The sequence below is a fragment of the Acinonyx jubatus genome, chromosome D3, assembly GCF_027475565.1.
Source record: "Acinonyx jubatus isolate Ajub_Pintada_27869175 chromosome D3, VMU_Ajub_asm_v1.0, whole genome shotgun sequence".
Classification (NCBI taxonomy): Eukaryota; Metazoa; Chordata; class Mammalia; order Carnivora; family Felidae; genus Acinonyx; species Acinonyx jubatus.
This window is the reverse complement of record NC_069392.1, coordinates 7,348,261-7,368,245: the sequence shown is the minus strand read 5'-3', so window position 1 is coordinate 7,368,245 and position 19,985 is coordinate 7,348,261. Positions and strand designations below refer to the sequence as shown.

Sequence of the window (19,985 nt, the reverse complement as noted above, 5' to 3'; positions counted from 1 at the left end):
AGAAAAGCACAGAAGGGTTTTGCTGACGGCTGTGTGTCAAGAAAGCCCCTTACTGGCTATGCAATTACAGTTGAATCCTTTCCTTTTCACAATTAGGTATTTGAGCTGGGACGTAACCTGTCTCCCTGACACTGGTTAGGTCCCCACTCTCTAGGGATTGAGAAGACACACACACACACACACACACACACACACACACACACACCCCCTTCAACCTGGTTCACAGGTGAGAGCCTTTTACAGCAGAGGACAAGATCCCACCTGGGTTCCCATCTGACTCCCTGGGATCTCTTTGTAGCTTGTGAACCTGGGCTAGATCCTGAACACATAACCTTTCAGGTCTGTTTTCAGTCCATCCAATAGGAATGGTAACACCTCCTTCATAAGGTCAATAAGGTCATTGTAAGTATTCTGTAAGATAATCCCTTAAAAGCCTTGGCATGTTCGTAGCTGACATTTAAGGAGCTGTCACAATGTGCCAAGCATCTTGCTAAGCCTATTTCATGCCTTACCTCATTTCATCCTGCAAACAAGCCCCTTTGTGCCGATGAGGAAACGAAGGCTTGGACAGGTGATGCAGCTCACCCAGGGTTGGGAAGGTCATAAATGCCAGTGCTGGCCTATGAGGTCCTTTGGGCAGAATCCAAGTGTGTGGACACCAGCCCAGGCTTACTCTCCAGAAAAATCTGGACTGTTGAGTAAGCATCCCTGATGGAAGGAGCCTCGCTCACCTTCTTGGCATCCCTTCCATTTTAGTACGTGTGCAGCCAAGACCAAGTCCAGCTGCAGGACATGTATGTGTACAAAGGCAAGGAAGCATATGCACCTGGACAGGATGATCTGGAAGGTTCCAGGTGGGGGCAGTGGCCACCTGCAGCCACGTGTTTAGTGTCAGAGATCCTACCAGTGTTGAGTGTCAGCATCATGCAGTTCCTAGGTGACCAGGCTAGGCTCGGGCAACTAACTTGTTAAACATTCCTGCTTTTTGTCATTCTTACCACAACTTCATGCTGGGACCCGTGGGTCGGGCCTTTGCCTTCTGTGCCTCTTGAGACACAGGCACACATAGCTTGGCATAGGAGGTTTAGATGTTCTTGAAAGGTAAATCAGGAGAGTGTACTTTTTTTTTTTTTTTTAAGTCCCAGAATTCACAAGAGAATACTTCTCTGTAACAAGGACACTTAGAATCAGATGCGGGGTGCCCGGGCCCCGTCGGTGAAGCGTCCGACTCCTGATCTCAGCTCAGGTCATGATTTCATAGTTCGTGAGTTCGAGCCCCCATGTCGGGCTCTGCACTGACAGCACGGAGCCTGCTTGGAGTTTCTCTCTCCTTCTCTCTCTACCCCTACCCCACTGGTGCTTGCTCTCTTTCTCTCCGTCTCTCAATATAAAGAAATAAAAACTAAATAAATAAAAAATTGATTAAAAGAAAAAAAAGAGTCAGATGCACTTTACCTGGCTGGGACTGTGGAACTGCTTCGTCAGCAGGTTGAGTTTAGAGTGGGGCAGACCAGCCTGATGAAGGGGCTCTGCCCGTCAGAGCCTCAGTTTCCCCCTCTATAAGTGAAGGAGGTAACAGCTCCTACCTGGCAGGTTGTCGGGAGGATAGGCAATGTGACTGTAGATGTTTTCGCCCAGCGCCTACACGTGGTGGGTGCCCAGGATGTGCCCAAATAACTGTTCCTTTTTCTTTCATGAAAAATTTCATAGCAGAGAAGAGTAGGAGGAATCGCGTGATGAACTTCATTCACCTGCCATCTAGGTTTTCCCTTACATGCCATGTTTGCCTCATCTGTTTCTTTAATGTGTAAGGTTTTTGGTTTTTTTTTAAATATTTATCTATTTTTGAGAGAGAGACAGAGTGTGAACCAGGTAGGGTCAGAGAGAGAGGGAGACACAGAATCTGAAACAGGCTCCAGGCTCTGAGCTGTCAGCACAGGGCCCGACACAGAGCTCAAACTCATGAACTGTGAGATCATGACCTGAGCCAAAGTCAGACGCTTAACCGACTGAGCCACCCAGGCGCCCCTGATGTGTTAAGTTTTTTTTAATTGAAATGTAATCTACATATAAAAATTGCACAGCTCTGACAATCGTAGGCAACCTGTACTGAAGCCTTTTAAAATCAGCTTCCCCACCTTGTGTCTGAAGTACATGGCTGAACCCGTCACTAATAAATGGCATTTCTATACACCCGGTGTGCCGTGTTTACTCCTAACAAAAGTAACAGTAGTATCTTCTAAACTCCAGACTATATTCAAATATTCAAATTCCCCAGTTGTTCCAAAATGCCCCTTACAACCTGGCACGTTCAAAACAGAATCTAGTTTTCACATGTCCTATTTAGTTGTTAAATCTCATAAATTTTTTAACGTTTATTCATTTGTTTTTAAAAAAATTTTTTGATGTTTATTTTTGAGAGAAAGACAGAGCACGAGATGGGGAGGGGCAGAAAGAGAGACACAGAATCCAATGCAGGCTCCGGGCTCCAAGCCGGTCAGCACAGAGCCCGACCTGGGGCTCCCACTCACCAACCGTGAGATCATGACCTGAGCCGAAGTCGGATGCTTAACTGACTGAGCCACCCAGGCACTCCAGTTATTAAGCCTCTAAACTTTCTTTTTTTTTTTTTAAATGTTTATTTATTGATTTTGAGAGAGAAAAAGCATGAGCAGGGGAGGGGCAGGGAGATAGGGAGAGAGAGAATCCTAAGCAGGCTCCATGCTGTCAGAGTGGGGCTTCATCTTATGAACTGTGAGATCATGACCTGAGCCCAGGTCAAGAGTCGACTTCACTGAGCCACCCAGGGGCCCCTCTTAAATTTCTTTTTATAATCTTCCTAACTTTTCTCTCTCCTCTCCTCTCTCTCTCCCTCCCGCTCTCTGTCTCTTTTTTTAAATTTTTTTTTTTCAACGTTTATCTATTTTTGGGACAGAGAGAGACAGAGCATGAACAGGGGAGGGGCAGAGAGAGAGGGAGACACAGAATCGGAAACAGGCTCCAGGCTCTGAGCCATCAGCCCAGAGCCCGACGTGGGGCTCGAACTCACGGACCGCGAGATCGTGACCTGGCTGAAGTCGGACGCTTAACCGACTGCGCCACCCAGGCGCCCCTCTCTGTCTCTTTTTTAATCAATGGTTTTGACTTGAGCCTGGTCTGACTGTCCTGTGGAATAGCCTGCTTTCTGCTAACATGTTCCTCTCCCCCTTTTACTTTGTATCAAGTGGAAGTTGGTCTAGACATTTGATTAGATCAACAGAACATTTTTTTTTTTTGGCAGTGTTGCCTCACACACGAACCATGCTTCAGCCTTTGTCTTGCTACAGAGCCAAGTGCACAAGTCTGGCTTCTTCAACCCAGAAGAGAGGTCTTAAATGTCCCTCAAAGACTTAAAATGTGTGAGGCCACTGTCTGCAGCTGGCTGCCCCCAAACACGGGCCCGAGCCCGCAGGGGAAGTTCAGGCAGGCTCCTAGAAGCCTTTTCCTCTTAGGACATGTGGGACGGCTCTGGGTGGGTCATCTCAGAGGTCTTGAGGGCGGGGCAAGTGCCTCCTTCCCTGGGAGAGCGTCCTGTGGGGCTGCAGGCATTGAGACCTGGGGAGGCTGAGCCCCCAGCCCACCTTTCCCCAGCAGCTGCAGGATCTCACCCTGTGGTTCTGTTCCCCCCTGTGCAGATGATAACAGCAACCAGAGCTCCATAGCAGATGCCTCCCCCATCAAACAGGAGAACAGCAGTAACTCAAGCCCTGCTCCCGAGCCCACCTCGGCTGTGCCCGGCGAAGGCACTGACACCAAGGCAGATGAGACCCAGGCAGATGGGAAGGAGCTCCCTGGGGCCGAAGGTATGTGCCCTTGGGGCCTGGGATCAGAGGGGCCTGTCTTCAGCCAGCCTTCCTGTAGTTCGCTGATGGGTCTCTAGGAGGCCCTGCCACGTGCCCGCCCCTAGAAGGTCACAGTACAAGTAGAAGCAGGGTAATGCCTAGACTAGCTCATATTCTTGTGGGGCAATTTAAAAATGCGGCAGTCTAGTTTTTAGAAGATAGGAGCTGTGGAAAACTATAAGAAAGGGAAATGGAGAGTCTTGATGAATTATGGGGAGTGTTTCAATTTTAAATAGGGTGACATTAGAGCAAATTTGGCTAAAATTAGGTAAGGGAGCAAACCATGTGGATAAGTGGAAGAAAAGAACTCTGGGCAGGAGGGAATGGGCAGTGCAAAGGCCCTGAGGCAAGAGTGTGCTCAGTGGCTGGGAAGTGCGGATGAGGGGTTTACAAAGTGAGATGAGAGGAGAGGAGGCAGGACCTCGAGTATGGGGGTCTCGTAGGCCACTAAACAGACCTGGCTTCCGTGCCAAGTGAGGCAGGAGCCACTGGGATTGAGCACTGTGGGCTAGAGGGTCACTTTGGTTAACTGTGATCGAGCACAGATGGTAGGGCTACTGCAGTCATCCAGATGGAAGAGGGTGGCAAGAAGCAGTCTTGTCATAGAGGACGTATATGTACTCGAATCTGTGTATGTCGGTTTATTTTTGTCTATTTTGAGATCTCTCGACTCTTGAAAATTTTCAAACATTGAGAAAAATGAATAGTGTACTCTTCCATATATGTCAGCTGAATTGGGCAATTCTTAATTGGTTTTGCTTTGTCTGTAAATATTTTGGGGGGGAGCCATTTGAAAGTAGTTACAGATCTTACGGCATTCCGTCCCTGAACACTTCACGCATCTCTCAAAAATAAGAATCTTTTCTTCCCTCATCACAAGTACCATCATCGCACCTAAGATAGGTCCGTAGGTTTTGATTGTCTGATAATTGAGGTATATTTTGAAGGTCCAAGGCAGGAGTACCTGGGCGGAGCGGGGACCGGAGGGTGACCCCCAGCACCTGGGGGGATGGCCTTGCCAGCATCCATGAAGGGCCAGCTGCGGCTGGAGCCCCTGCACACGGCTGAGCTTTCCTGACAGGGAGGGCAGCCGGCCTGGAGTCCAGGCTTCTCTGTGCTTGGGGAGGGAGTGGGGCTTCTCAGGAGGAAGGCCTCTCTGGGCCATGGAGGCAATTCGAACCCCATTCCCTTTGACACACTTTCCCACACCCACCCTGTGTGAGGCTCGGCGCCACTCACAGCTAAGCCCTGCTTCCTGCCCCACAAGCACTCAGAGGGAAGCAGGGCAGACAGACACCAAAACTGAGACTGAGACCCCCTCCCCCACCCACCCAGAGGTCAGAGACAGACTAGATCCAGCGTGTGGTGTGTGGGTGTGGTCATGGGCCTGGTGGTATTTTTATTTTTAATTTGAATTTGATGTCAAAATTTTATTTCAAACATATTCTATTTTTTTAAATTTTTAATGTTTATTTTTGAGAGAGAGAGAGGGAGACAGAGAGCAGACAAGGAAGGGGCAGAGAATCCAGAGGGAGACACAGAATCCAAAGCAGGCTCCCGGTTTGAACTGTCAGCACAGAGCCCAGTGCGGGGCTTGAACCCATGAACCGCGAGATCATGACCTGAGCCTAAGCCGGTTGCTTAACCAACTGAGCCATGCAGGTGCCTCCATATTCTATTTTTTTTAAATGTCTATTTGTTTTTGAGAGAGAGACACACACACACACACATACACAGAGTGCGAGGGGGGGAGGGTCAGAGAGAGAGGGATGCACAGAATCTGAAACAGGCTCCAGGCTCTGAGCTGTCAGCACAGCTGATGTGGGGCTCCAACTCACGAACCATGAGATCATGACCTGAACCGAAGTCGACACTTAACCGATGAGCCATCCAGGCACCTGATGTCAAAAATTTAACCTTAAAACAATTTTGCTTAAAATAAGATTGATTTCTACCTCTTGAAAAATCAGAAGATCTGGCAATACTGGGTCTGCTTTTCTGTGGAGCAGCGACTGGTTAAACAGAGATGTGGCTGCCCTTCCAGGGAGGGTGAGCGGAGCCACCCTTGCCAGTTACCACACTCCCCACCACTCCCTATTGTCTCCCTGACACTGAGGCCCAAGAGTAGTAGCCCGTGTCACTCCACGATCACTGTTACTTTTCTTATTGCACATTTAAAGGAAAAACTAAGTTGCTTTTTGAACCGATTTCACTATCAAAAGTAGAAACGTAAAAGTGTGAGAGGTTGGGCGAATATATGTTTCTTAGAGGAACAGAAGAGCATTCCTTTAGATTTTTTTTTTTATTTGTGTCTGAACTGAACAGCTTCTCTGACTCATTCATGGCACTGCCTAGCCCTTAAGGGGGCTTTTGAGTTCATGGCCCCTGCTGCGCTAGACGGTAAGAAAAGGGAGCCTAAGGAGTTCAGGAAAGGCTTCCTGGAGGAGGTGCTCCCTGAGTGAGGCTTGAAGGATGAGCGGGAATGGGGGGGAATGAACAGTGCAAGCAGGAGAGGCCGAGGGGCAGTGCCTGGGGATGGGTTGGGGAAGGGGCAGGCCAGCCAGGCGTGAGGAAGGTGCTCATGTGCCAGGTAGGCCCGTGGGCAGGGTAGGGTGGGGTGCAGGTAACTGAGTGAAACAGTTCGGTGTTAGGACACAGATTGGACAGCCCCGCACCCGGAGCCTTTGGCGTCCTCCTCGTCAGGGAGGACCCCTGTTGAGCCTGTGTTGTGGCCCTCCGAAATAAACAGTCTGTGCACCTAGAAAAATCTATATGAGATTATAACCTCCCTTTTTTAAGAATACTTCCCTTAACAATCACCATGGAGATTGTTCCGTGTCAGCACGTACAGGTTTGTCTTACTCTCTTTGCCAGCTTCATATGCAGAGGTGTGCATGTGTCCTAATTCATTTAAATAGTCCCCGTATCGATGGTCATTTGGGTTGTTTTGGGTGGGGGTGGGGGGGCGATGTGTTGTGTTTTCCATACACGGTCCTGCGTGGAGTCTTGTCCACACATCTTTGCGTCTGTGCTCAGGTGTGATGGAGCTGAAGGATCGCGGACTGTGTATTCAGTCAGAGGTACGGGCATTTAAAATTTGGCCGGATCCCACAGTTTCCTCCAGAGAGGCGGTGGCTGGGCAGCGTTTCTCAGCCTCGGCACTGCGGCACTTGGGGCCAGATGAGTCTTTGCTGTGGGGCCGTTCTGTGTGTGGCGGGATGTTGAGCATCCCTGGCTTTCCCTCACCCCTGGTTGTGACACCAAAGATGTTTCCAGACCCTGCCAAACGCCCCCCGTCGCGTGAGGGGCAAAATCGTCTTCAGTCGAGAGCCACCATCGTAGGAAGCCTGACGCGGGCCTTTCGGGTGGGCATCCCCTTGTCCCTACAGAGGCCCCCAGTGCCTTCCTGGGCTCCCTGTGGCTCTGCGGGCAGAGGGCGGTGGAACCAGGGGGCCAGGCCCGGGGACGGGACGCGCTGGTCACAGCTGGGCTGACATGAGACCAGTAAAACTTGCCTCCCCCGTCAGGTCCCGGCAAGGAACGGGGCAGGAAGGGAAGCAAAGGGTCGGAGCCCGCTGTGTAGGAGGGGCCTGGTGAGCGAGGGGAGGTGATGCCCACGTGCGCCCCGTCCTGCCTGCTTTCTCCTGCGTTCCTCCCACGTCTGGGATCTGCAGCTCCTTTCCCTGAAGGCCGGTTAAAGCTCTACTTCAGGAATCGCTTCTTGGGCTGTTGCTTCCACGGTTGCCACATTTTGGTAACTATTACCACTACCCACCCCTCCCCCCACTACCACCAAAAGCCTTCCTGGTCCAGGAAACCACACCAGGGTCCTCTTCTGGCGACCCCGGGCCACTGGGCACGCACAGTTGCGCAGCATCGCTCGGGGCGGGGGGTGGGGGGGGCGCCACAGCTGGGGGAGCCCCCATGAGAAAGGCCTAGAGGCCTCCCAGGTGGGTGCACACTGCCTGCAGGACAGGGCAGGTTGGTCGCCAGCTGTTGACCTTGCTTTGAACTTGTTTACTGTTGAGTGAGCTCAGGGAATGACATAATGTCCAAACTCACTGGACTAAATTTAGGCCCTAGGAAAATAATTTCCCCTGGGTGAGTTCCAGCACCAGCGCTGCACCGAGCCCTAGAGTGCTCCGCGAGCTCTCAGGCCGGGCAGGGGCTCAGCATGACTGGGTGACTGGCCATGATTTCTGAACCTCCTTGTCCGGTCTGCAGGCTAGAGGACAATAACAATTGATGGTATTTGCTAAAGCAAACACGTATTATGAAATAGAATATAACATCAGCAGAGACCTTTTTTACTTTTTTAAAAAATGGAGATAAAATTCAACTCTGACCAGTTCCAAACATTTCTGTCACCCCAAAAGGAAACTCTGTGCCCATAAACTCACTTCCCCTTCCCCCCGGCCCTAACCCATGGCAACTACCAATCTGCTTTCTTTTTCTTTTCCTTTCTTGTCTGTCTGTCTTTCTTTCTTTCTTTCTTTCTTTCTTTCTTTCTTTCTTTCTTTCTTTCTTTCTTTCTTTTCTTTCTCTGTCTGTCTTTTTCTTTCTCTTCTTTTTTTGAGAGAAAGAGACAGATAGAACTCCAGTGGGGGAGAGGGACAGATGGGGAGAGAGAGAATGAGAATCCCAAGCAGGTTCCATGCTCAGCACGGAGCCCAACATGGGGCTCGATCCCATGACCCTGGGATCATGACCTGAGCCAAAATCAAGAGTCAGATGTCCAACCAACTGAGCCACCCAGGTGCCCCTGTCAATCTGCTTGCTTGCTTTTCTTTTTCTTGCTTTCTTGCTTTCTTTCTTGTCATTTATTTACTTATTTTGATAGAGTGAGTGAGTGTGAGCAGGGGAGGGGCAGAAAGAGAGGGAGACTGAGAATCCCATCTCTGCACCGTCAGCACAGAGCCTGACATGGGGCTCAAACCCACAAACCGTGAGAAATCAAGAGTCGGATGCTCAGCCAACCGAGCCACCCAGCTGCCCCAATCGGTAAACGTTTTTTTAAAGAAGAGTAGAGCAAAGTATCAAAGAACGGTCAGGTTTATGGGGAGTCTGGGTCTATGCCCTAGCTAATCCCTCAGTTACACCCCACCTCCACCCCGGGTTATTTCGCTACTTGAGTGCTTTCTCTGTCATTCCATTTAGTCCTCACAGTGATTCGACAGGGTGGCTCTTGCCAACCGTGCTTTTTATGGGGCCCAGAGGAATCAAGTGGCAGAGGCGCTGTTGGAACTTAGGCCTTATCTCTCCATGCTGTGTCCTCCCACACACCAGTTTGTAGGCAGCATGCAGCCCTGGAGAAGTGGACCCCTGAGCCTCCCTGTGGCCCCAGCCAGGCGGCTGGTGTCCCAGTGCTGATCTCGAGCTATCAGGGCCGCTGGTTTGGGGAGTAAGAGAACGTGTGAACAACAGCTCATCCGGGATGGGCGTGCCGGGAGGTCAGCCTCCTGGGGAAGAAGGTCTTAAGCCTCCGGTCCCAGCCCCAGCCCTCTGCTCCCCTGCGGCTTCAGGCCACGGAGAGCTGCCGACTTTGCTCCACGTCTCCATATTGCCTGGCTCGCTTTAAAACCTAGGCCTAGGGGCGCCTGGGTGGCTCAGTAGGTTAAGCGTCCGACTCTTGGTTTTGGCTCAGGTCATCTCACATCTCACATCTCACGGTGTGTGAGTTCGAGCCCCACATCGGGCTCTGTACTGACAATGCGGAGTCTGCTTGGGATTCTCTCTCTCCCTCTCTTTCTGCCCCTTGCTTTCTCTGTCTCTCCCAAAATAAAACTTAAAAAAAAAAAAAACAAAAACAAAAACTTAAGCCTGGATTTTTTTTCTTTTCTGCCTCAGAAACCCCAGAAAAGCAAGCATTCTTGAGTGTTCTAGTGCACTTTAGAAAAATCAGGGTGACATATGTTGTTGGGGCCTTGAGTGCAAGCAGAATGGGGCCCCGGGCAGGATGTTGCTGTTCCCCCCGTGAGCTCGGCTGCTCGGTACCCAAAATAAGCTTCAGGTACAAACACTGCTGTCTCTTCTTCCACAGCCGCACTGCCACATGCAGCCAGCTACGGCTGAAGGAACGTGGCAGGGAGGGTGGGGAGCAGGGAGACTGATGCATAAGAAATAGCCCAAATAATTGGCAAAACAGGATCTATAAATCAGTGATGGCTTGGGAGAAGCTGTGCGGCCATTTTGTGCACTCTTGTATTTAGAGAATTTTTCAAGATGTGAAAATTTTTTCTAAAATTCTGTGTGATCTCTATTTGGGGAGAGCAGAGAATTATATGCATGTAGGGGGAAAACATCTGGAGAGATGAAAATAAATCCTCTGAAATGTTAGGAAATAAATCCTCTGAAATGTTAGTGGGTTGGTAGTTGTGGGTGGTGTGAGATAATCACTGATTTTAACTTTTTTTTTTTTTTCTGTATTTGCCGTTTCTCGCAATGATCAGTCCTTGCTCTTACGGTCAGGAAAATACCCATGTGATTAAGAGAAATGTCTGCAAAGACAGTTACCTCCGTGGGCTCCCCAGGTGGAGAACGCAGGCTCTGTAACGCAGGAGGGAGGAGTCAGCAGCCATGACGGTTGCAGCGCATTGTGCCCACCAGAGGGCGCCAGGTGCACACGGCACAAAGCCTGTAGCATCCCTAAGATGTCCTCTCTGGGCACGCGGCAGGTGGTGGGAGTGCAGGCGAGGGTTGGAGGCCCAGGGCCAGCCTGTGGCCTCGCAGGTTAAAACCACCTCACAAAAAAACTAAGAGGTTTCCCAGCCCCCCTCCCCCACAGCTCACTGCAGCACTGACAGACCGCCTGGCCACAAAACTACCCTGTTCCAGGTATTTTTAGTAATTGGTCCATCTGGCTCCGCATCTCACGTGTCTGAAAACAGCTTCTGTCATTTTGCTTTTCCCTCAGATGCTTCTGACGAGCAGAATTCACAGTCCTCAATGGAAAACTCGATGAACAGTTCAGAGAAAGTAGAACGGCAGCCATCTGGAGACGCGGGTCTAGCTGCAGAGGCGTCCGCAATCTCTCAGGTACCTCGATCGAGGCCTCAGAGGGGCAGCCAGATCGGCCAGGAGCCCGTTGGGGTGTCGGGGGTACGTTGAAAGGTGTTTTTGTTATTTTGTTTTTTTGTTTTCTCCTTGGAAGAGCGGAACTTTGCTGTATTCATTGAGCAGGATTCGTGAGCATCCTGTGATCCGCCCTGGGCACCCTGGGTGTCTTGCAGAAAGAGACACGTGGGCCCAGTCCTCGGGGAACAGGGTGTGTAGAAGGAGGAAGCATCCTATAACCCAGCCTTAGCCTTATCACTTTGTTTACTCGGGTCCACAAAGGCCCTGCCTGCTCTCGTGACCCAAAGTTAGCTTCCTTGAGAGCTGGGACGGTAAGTCTGCAGAATCCTAAATGCCAGATGAATCATCCTTTAGCATTTTGCAACTGACCACACCCCCTCCCCCCCCTTGCTTGGACCCCGATCTGGGTCATCGCCGTTTGTGCGCATCTGGTGTGAATCAGACAGTGCAGAAGCAGGTGGCCAGTGGATAGGAGCAAACATCCTGGGTTCAAATCCGCCAACTCCTTCACTTAGCATGACTGAGCCTCATTGTCTGCAGCTGCCAAAATGGAGTCACAGGACTGTCTTGGGACCAGGGCGCAGATGAGATGAGAGAATGTGGGTTAACACACTCATTGTGACACTGGACACAGGAATGCCTCGGAAGCCACCGTTGTGATTTTTCACCGTCAGCCCACTGTGCTCACCTAAGATGAGTTGGGGACTCAGGGGTGTCAAAACGCCAACGAATAAAACTATTTTCCAGGACCTTGGGAGACACTGACAAGGAGCAGTAGCCAAAAGACTGGAAGAGGCAGGGTGTGCGGGACATGGTCTGCACTTTGCAGAGCCTTAAGCCAGGCTGTCCCCCCAAGAGGAAGTGCCCCTTTGGATCTGCAGCCCCCTCCTCCTACAGAATACTCCTCCAGAGTATTCTGCCCAGAAACAGAGGGAGTGTTGATAGAAGATGTGTTTGCAGTGGCAGGAAATCGGCCACAACCTAAGTTTGTCAAAGGGGACTGGTTAAATTAATCCTGGGGTCACGGATAGAACAGACTGGTACATGGCTGTTAAAAAGAGTGTGGTTGACCCAGGTACAGACCGTCAATAAAGAAGTACCCTCACAACACGAAATGAGAAAAGCAAGACACAGAACCTCAGGCATAGCATGAACCCATTTGATTAAAAATAAAAATCAAAGCCCCGTGTACAGTTTGTAGAACCAGGATGTCAGCTGGGATCTCCTGGCCTCCTGAACTCAGTGGAAGAAAGACCAGCTTGAAACTTTGATCCATACCCGGGGGGGCATCTCGTGCTCCCCTCCCCTGCAGATGTCTGAATGGTACAGGGGTCTCCTGTTCTAACATGCCCCCCCCACCTCCACTCCCGTTTCCAGGGGACCCAGACCTGAAACGGGGCCTCGTCTGCTGTTGTCACGCACACACAGACAGACGCTCGCTCACAGAGCTCCGAGGCTTGTGAGCAAGGTGCAGAATGCATCACAGCTAAGCAAAACAACTTGACGTTGAAATGTGGCCATTCCTGTGTCAAAAACAAAAACAAACAAAAAACCCTCCCTTCCTCCTCCATGAGGAAGACTTACTCGGCTCTTCTGCTGGCTCAACTGTCCTGAATTCGTGGCTCCTCTTTCACTCCCTCCCTCTTCCCTCTCTCCTTCTCTCCTGTGCCCTGTACAGCAGCTCACCTCCCTCCAGGCTCCCCTCCCAAACTCACATGCTGCCCCCGCACCCAGGTGCTCTGCAGAACCAAAGACCTTCTCCCGAGCGGGACCCACGATCCTCGGAAGGCACAGTACCTGCTTTCTGCTGTTCTGTCTTTATCGGGCGTTTATCGCTTTCATAATGAGAACAAGGGAGAACACAGATGGAGGGGTTCTTTCTGCCTCCCTGCGACACCTGCTGTCAGGGTCTGCCACAGGAAACTCAAACCCACAGTCTCCTGGCTGGCTCAGTCAGTCGAGTGTCCGACTTCGGCTCAGGTCATGATCTCGCAGTTTACAAGTTTGAGCCCCACGTTGGGCTCTGTGCTGTCAGCATGGAACCTGCTTTGGATCCTCTGTCCCCCTCTCTCTGCCCCTCCCCTGCTTGTGTACTCTTTCTCTCTCAAAAAGAAATACTAAAAAAAAAAAAAAAAATGGGGTGCCTGGGTGGCTCAATCATTTAAGTGTCCAGCTTGGCTCAGGTCATGATCTCACGGTTCATGGGTTCCAGCCCCACATCAGATTCTGTGCTGACCGTTCAGAGCCTGGAGCCTGCTTTGGGTTCAGTGTCTCCCTCTCTCTCTGCCCCTCCCCTGCTCATGTTCTGTCTCTCTCAAAAATAAACAAACGTTAAAAAAATTTTTTTTTAAAGAAACTCATACACAGCCTGCATCAAGGTCTAGGACCTCTATGGAACATTTGTTGGGCACCTGCTGTGGGCCAGGCTCTCGACCAGATACTAGAGACCCAGGGTGAGCCAGAGACGGGATCCCTCCTGCCCTCTTGGGGCTCACGATGGGGTCAGGGAGGAAGACACAGCCGGAATACAGCAGGCACAGGAGGAATACAAGGTCCCAACACGTGCTTCAGGAGAACCAGAACAAGGAGGCCTGACAGTGGAGGGTTCTTCGGGCTGGTATAGGCGGAGAAAGGGGCTTTGAGCGGGAATTTGAAGGATGGGAAAATAGGGCAGGCTTTCTGGGCAGAGAAACCAAAGGTGCCTGGTCCTGGAGACAGAACGAGCCTGAGGAACAAAAGGGGGGCCAGGGGAGCCGGGGCCTAGCAGACAAGGAAGAGCACGGTGAGGCGAGGCACAGAGGTAGGCCTGGGATGGCCACTGGGCCCTCTCAGCCTGGTAAGGAGTTGGGATTTTGCTCTGAAGTCAGTGGGAAAGCGTCGGCAGGTTTTATGTTCTGTGTGTGATTTCTATTTTGGGATTGGTTAGACGTTGGTGAAGGCTGCACAGGGAGATCTCGGAACAGGATGCTGCTTTCTCTGGGCAGGTGATTGTGGTGAGGACAATGGATGGGGCAGCAGGCAGCGGGGAGAGGTGGGCAGGCCCAGGGGTATTTGGAGATGGAGTTGGTGATACTTGCTAGTACGTGGGGGGGTATGGGCACAGGGCGAGCAAACGAGGCCTCCTGCCTACTGTCAGCTTTATCCCGGGCAGGTGTGGTATCCTGGACGGACACGGGGGTGCAGTCGGGGCGGATAAGGTCAACAGCTGGTCTCGGGTGATGGGCCAGGTTGGCGATGCCTGAATGGGAAAGTCAGGGTGGGAGAATGAGTGCTGAACCTTTTTGGGGTCATGGGATCTAGGAGTTCGGTCACAACTATGGGCCTTTTCCCCAGAAAAACGCACAAGTGCATTCAACAAACGCTGAGTGTGTGCCCAGGCCAGCCACCTGTGCGGAGCTCTGGAGGAGCCATTGTCCATAATGGCAAGGTTGGACCAGGCCTTCTTCGAGCTTGGAGAGGTGCCCTTGGGACTTGTGTACAAATGATTACCGTAGCGATTAATTACAGATTGGAGGGCTGATAATGGGGAAACCCTCCCCCGGCCTGTGTGGTGAAGGGGACAGAGAAGCTTTAGAGGCCGAGGGGGCAGTGTGGTAACGGTCGTGGGTGACGGTATGCTTGAAGACCCACAGGGAAGCCACCGTGGCAGGGATGGGGGACCCAGGTGACGCGGGGCTTGGTGAGCACAGAGCACAGGGCCAGAACCTCAGGCTGGAACCACAGGGGGTGGGCCTCAGTTTCCTCCTGGGCTGACCTTCTACCTCACGGCTGGCCGAAACTGCCCCCCTGGCTGTTAACCTCTGTTCTCCCTTCTTCTTCCCCAAGGATTTGGAAGGAGTCCCACCCTCTAAGAAGCTGAAACTGGAGGCCTCGCAACAGAACTCTGAAGAGATGTAGACACTACGTTCAGTCCTGCTGTCCACGTTCCACGGGAGAGCCATCTGCAGGCTGAATTCTAGAACAACTTCCCCCGAGCGATTCCTCTCGGGTGCAGACAGAACTACTAACTTTCCAAGTTTACCAAGTGCAAATCCAAGAAAACCCAGAACAGCGTAACTTCTCAGACACTGAAGAACTTTCTGCTGTGAAGCAAAACACTTGAGTCTCGAAGGGACCGTCCTTGGGAAGGCGGAGTCGACAGCACTCAGGAGGGTCTGCACACTGTCTCTGAAGCCAAGATTACATTTGTGTTGCTGCTGTATTGTTTCGTTCCCCTCTCCGCCACCCCCCACTTCTCTATTTAACGATATAAGCTATATTTGAGGGTGGTGCCGATCAGGAAATCGGTTTTCGTCGGGGCATTTCACTGTTCAGCCGATTCCTTCCGCTTTCTTTTTTTGTGCCTTGTGCCCTTGAGGTGACCTCTGGCATGTTTTCCCGGTTGTTTTGCATCTCCCTTTGCAAAGTGCGCTCGGTTTTGTCCAGGCAGCCGGTGCCACCGTCCTCACCGTCTCTCCCCTCCCTGACCCGGGACTTCAGCTGGAGCGGAGCAGGCAGGGAGGAGGGGAAACTGAGGCCTTGGAGGAGCAGGACCTCCTTGGCCACCTGATTTGCAGGTGCGGAGGGAGGGCGTTGAGCACGCCCTGGGCCCTGGGTCCTGGGTCCAAGGTCCGAGGAGTCTCGATGTCGTCGAGGCACTGTCCCCGAGGGCGGGCCACTGGATGTGCTCTCACTTCCTCGGGGCATCTGAGGCTGGTGTTTCCAAGCCCACCGTGGCCCAGACGGATACACGGAACCCTTAGATTGTTCTGGCACTTCCACCCTCTATCCCCACCATAACCGCTTTCTCCCACACCTCCGAAGACGACATGGCTTCTGTGGCTGACTGCAGGATTGTCTCCTTAGGACGATGAAAGGGCTGAGGAGGCTGGGAGCAGATGGCAAGAAGAGCTGGTGCTGAACTTTCTCTCCTAGCGTGTTGCCTGGATTTCAAATCCACAGTAACCTGCTGCCCTCCGGCTCCTCTGGGTTCTCCCCCCACGCCCCCCAGGGGGGGAGGGGAGATGGCAAAGCGTTCCTGACTCTTCAGAGCCAACAACGGTCCATCGCCTCTCGCTCCCAGGATGCGCTGATGGTCCCCACTGGGGAGCAGACCCTGATGATTGGGCCTCAAAGGCCAGAAACAAGGCACCGGGGAGCAGAAAGCTCTACACTCCTCCAGAAAGGGGTGATTGAGCCCCCATCCCCTGGCCTCCGTCCTGTGCCTGTGCCAGGACAGCTTCCTCTCACTCAAACGGCGATGCCCCCCGTGGACAAACCGCCTGATCGTTTGGTTCTGAGGCCTGGTTTGCTCTTAATTCCTAGATGGACTCCTCGGACCTTAACCCTTTTCCTGAGCTTTCTTTACTGCACTGGAGTTCAACTTCCTTTGAGTTGTGTGAGGGGGTGGGAGGGTTGAGGGGGGGTTATTTTGTTGTTGTTTTGTGGTTTTTTTGTTTTCGTTTTTGTTTTGCTGATTGGTGCATATATTCAGGTACCACCTTTGACGTGTGGATCTCTCTCCTGACCACCATGGGAAGTGTCTGCCAGATTCCAGTTTCTAAGTTTCTGAGGGTGAGGCTCTTACTTTTTTTTTAAGGGAGCCAATCTATTTCCTGCACTTCAAGAAGAATCAAAATGTTCCTGAATTTCAAATACCTCATGCAAAAATGTCTCCTGAAATAAGGGAAAAACAAAACAAAACAAAACAAAACCACACAACAAACTTTGAGAATCTTAATGTTGAAGTTCGCAATGCCGAAAGGTTTCTGTCTTAAAAAAAAAAAAAATCCTTCTCAGTTTTGCCCCTCAGGCAGTCAGTTCTGTGGAGAACTGTGTTCTGCGTTACCTCTCAGCATCTCTCAAGGCGGCTGGACCTCCAGATCCTCTAGAGCTACAGTAACTTAACTTTTTTTCTTTGCGGCAAAACTCCACTTTGATGAAAGGTGAATTTGGAGATTTATCTCCTTTCTTTTTTGGGAAATGAGAGGTTAGGAGCAAGACAGCCGAAGGAGACCCACACACGCATCCACAGGAACGGCGAGTCGGCCGGGGTCCCCTGGGCGCCTTCCGGTTGCGGTGCCCTCTCTGGACGGGCAAGGGGAGTCAACGCGGTTGAGGACGGAGACCACATCCACGACACCGAGGCTGTCATTAGTTTTTCTCTGAAGTGCCTGATGAAGGTAGGAAGGGGCCCGTGGCCGGGGACCCACCCGGCCCCGCCGCGGCCACGCGAGGCAAAGCGCCCGTGGCCCCGCACGCATCGCTGGCCGGGAAGGCCTCCCGCGCGGCATCGTTAGACTGCAAAAATCCACACGTGCTTCCTTCCCCGACGCGGTCCGCTCCTCGGAGCCACTGTCGCCCACCCACCCTGCGCCCCTCGCCCTCCTCCCACCACAGAATCTAAGACCTTTCAGCCGACCGAGCCAGGGGCGGGGGTCCTCAGCAGATGCCTTCCGCGGACACCAGGCCCTGTGGCCTAAAGGGCTCCCAGGGCAACCTTACTCCCCGCCACACACGACGTCGGGGAGGCTTCGGCTACACATTCCACAAAGTGCTGGCACTTTTACACCCAGAACCTGGAGGGCAGTTGACCGATCTATAGGGTGGTGACCTCTCATTACAAACGATGTCATGGTTTGGAATGTTCATTATCGCCAAGGACCTGGTTAGAGGTATAAAGACCTTTTTTCACCGTTACCTAATTTTTTTTTCCTCTTACGTTTTTTTTTTTCTTTCTTTTTGGCGTGTTGTACAGCAGTATAATTTTTCACTTATTTATTCCATCAGTAGATATGGTTTGTACAATGTACAATGGTTCCATTTCAGAAAATAAAAAAAAATTCAAATCATGAACACCATGTGGCTTTCTAGCATCGTAATAAAGGGTAAAATCTGTTGGATGGCGAGAGGGCCCCTCGCCAGCTGCTCTGGCCTCTCGTGCACGACCGTGTGGCCCTGACTTTGTGCAGGGCACTAAGCTCCTTGCACGCAGGGACTGTTGCCTCCCAGGGTCACGTTAGCTGCCACCGTTAAGCACAAGCTGGACACTGGACACAGGGGTGACAGACCTCCTCGCTGAGGCGAGGACACAGAAACAGTCGCATAGCCAGGCAGGGCCCCCACGGAAAAGCCCTGGTCCTCGACTTTGCGAGGCTGTGGCAGGCACTCTGAGAAGTCGGCCCAGACGTGGATGGCAACTTTGTCTTGGCTTAAGTGACCCGCGGCCAGGCCGGAGGCAGAGCCTTCCCGGGGCCCTTTCCCCTCCTGGCGTTTGGGGTGCTTCTCTCCCTGGCAGCTCAGGCTCCCTCCCTGGAGTCTCCCTCCATGGTTTCCTTTTCTCTGGCCTGTCTCACCATCTCCTCTTCCACCTGAAACCTGGCCGAGGCTGATCTGCCAGCAGGGAGGGCAGGGAGGGCAGGGATGGGATTATTGTTTTAGTGAGGCCTGCCTGTGCCAACCCACCTGGAGGCAAATGTTCTGTTTTGTCTGCCTCTCCCTCCCACCCCCTTCTTTTTTGCCATGTTCTAGTGTTTTTCCCGGGATTGATTGCTCAGCGAAAGAGACTCCTGAACTCCTGATAAAGTTCGGCTTGACAAAACAGAAATCATAGGGACTTTGTTTGCTCAACCAAAAATATGCTTCAGTTGGCACCCTTTTGCGCTCTCCTTTTCTGTCTTCCCCGCGTGTCCACGTCTCCGTCCTGGATGAAGCTCCGTCCCTTCCAGACTTGTCCCTGTGGATCCGCCACCCTTCTCTCCACCCCTCTCCCCCCAGATCTGTTTCTCAGTCATACGCTCACTCTCTCTGTGACTCTCTTGGCTTCTCTGTCTCTTGCCGTTTCCTGTCCGTCTGTGGAGCTGCCTGACTTCCTCTCCTGTCCGTTAATTGAGAAGCAGTCATGCACAAGAGCTGGAAAATGCAGCTTTGCAGGCATTCGTGTGAGCATCACGTGTATGCTGGGCCCGGGGCAGCAGTGACTCAAGTTTGTCCCTTCAGCTATAGACAAATAAGTGAGCCAGTGTGCCAGGATGGCCAACACCGTTCGGAACTAGGGAAGGTGGTTTTGCTGAGGGGGCGGGGTCAGGGATGGTGCAAGGAGTCCAGGCATGGGGATGAGAAGTTCGTTTTTCTTGTTGACACCAAGGAGTAGGCTGGAGGTTTCTGATCCAGGGCTCTGCTGGACTGGGGACAGGATTTCCAGGGAATGGCATGGATTGGAAAAAGCCAAGGCTGGAGATGGGGGCAAAGCAACCAGGGAACTGGAGCAGTGGGCCAAGCAGGAGGCCGGGAGTTGGCAAAAGGCCGTGTGCTCCCAGGCAATCAGTACTGCAGCCCAGCTGGTGGAGTCAGGTGGGCTGGGAGAGACAGGTAGGGAAACTGAGGTCTGGGTCTTAGCCCAGACTAAGCCAACAAGGATCATGGAGGGCCACAGTCAAGACCGAGGTGGGAGTGCAGACCTTAAAGGCCAAGTCTAACAATCCCCGCTCCTGTGATTGAGGAATCTTTTTTATTTCCCTCCGAAGGCTAATAGACGCACGCTCTTTGCCAGTTGCATTCCCCTCTTCTGCCAGTAGAGGTCACCCTTGTCCACTCAGTCCCAGGGACAGCCTGGTGACCCAGGCCTGCACCACCCGCATGGTCCCACCCCCTGGCCACAGTTGGTTCAAGGATGATCACATAAGCCATTGTGGCCCAGTGACAGTCAGCCCTGAGATTTCGGTGGGAACTGCTAGAAAAGAGTCCCACTAAAGTAGTCACTAGAGAATTCCCTAGAGGGCCAGCACGGTAGGGAGAGGCCTGCCTGCAAGTGACTTGAACACAAGAAAGAGTTGAACGATGGAGAATGTGAGCTTCCCGAGGGCAGCATTTGAGCACTTGGCCCCAGCCGGCCCTGAAGCCAGCTCTCCTCCTGAGCTTTTCAATGTTGTGAGTCAATTGTGGCCCTTCAGGTCAGTTTTCCCTGGATCGTTTCCCACGTGAGTCCCCGCTCGTCTGTCCCAGGGCTTGGAGTCTCTCCTGGACGAATCCACAAGGAGGGGTGGTTGCCCA

General features: G+C 52.1%; 1 protein-coding gene across 2 annotated transcripts in view; it reads left to right on the top strand.

Annotated features, from left to right (window-relative positions):
• The window catches only part of BCL7A (BAF chromatin remodeling complex subunit BCL7A), a 29,232-nt gene extending 12,573 nt beyond the window's left edge, over positions 1 to 16,659 (top strand). Inside the window, exons 4-6 of one of the 2 annotated variants that reach the window (XM_027043902.2) lie at positions 3,675 to 3,842; positions 10,795 to 10,979; positions 14,781 to 16,659. In XM_027043902.2, the coding sequence (XP_026899703.1) occupies positions 3,675 to 3,842; positions 10,795 to 10,979; positions 14,781 to 14,852 (425 nt within the window). In that variant the 3' untranslated portion in view covers positions 14,853 to 16,659. The remainder of the gene's footprint in view (positions 1 to 3,674; positions 3,843 to 10,794; positions 10,980 to 14,780) is intronic. The other variant, XM_027043903.2, reaches the window with a different exon arrangement.
• The last annotated feature ends 3,326 nt before the right edge of the window (positions 16,660 to 19,985 follow it).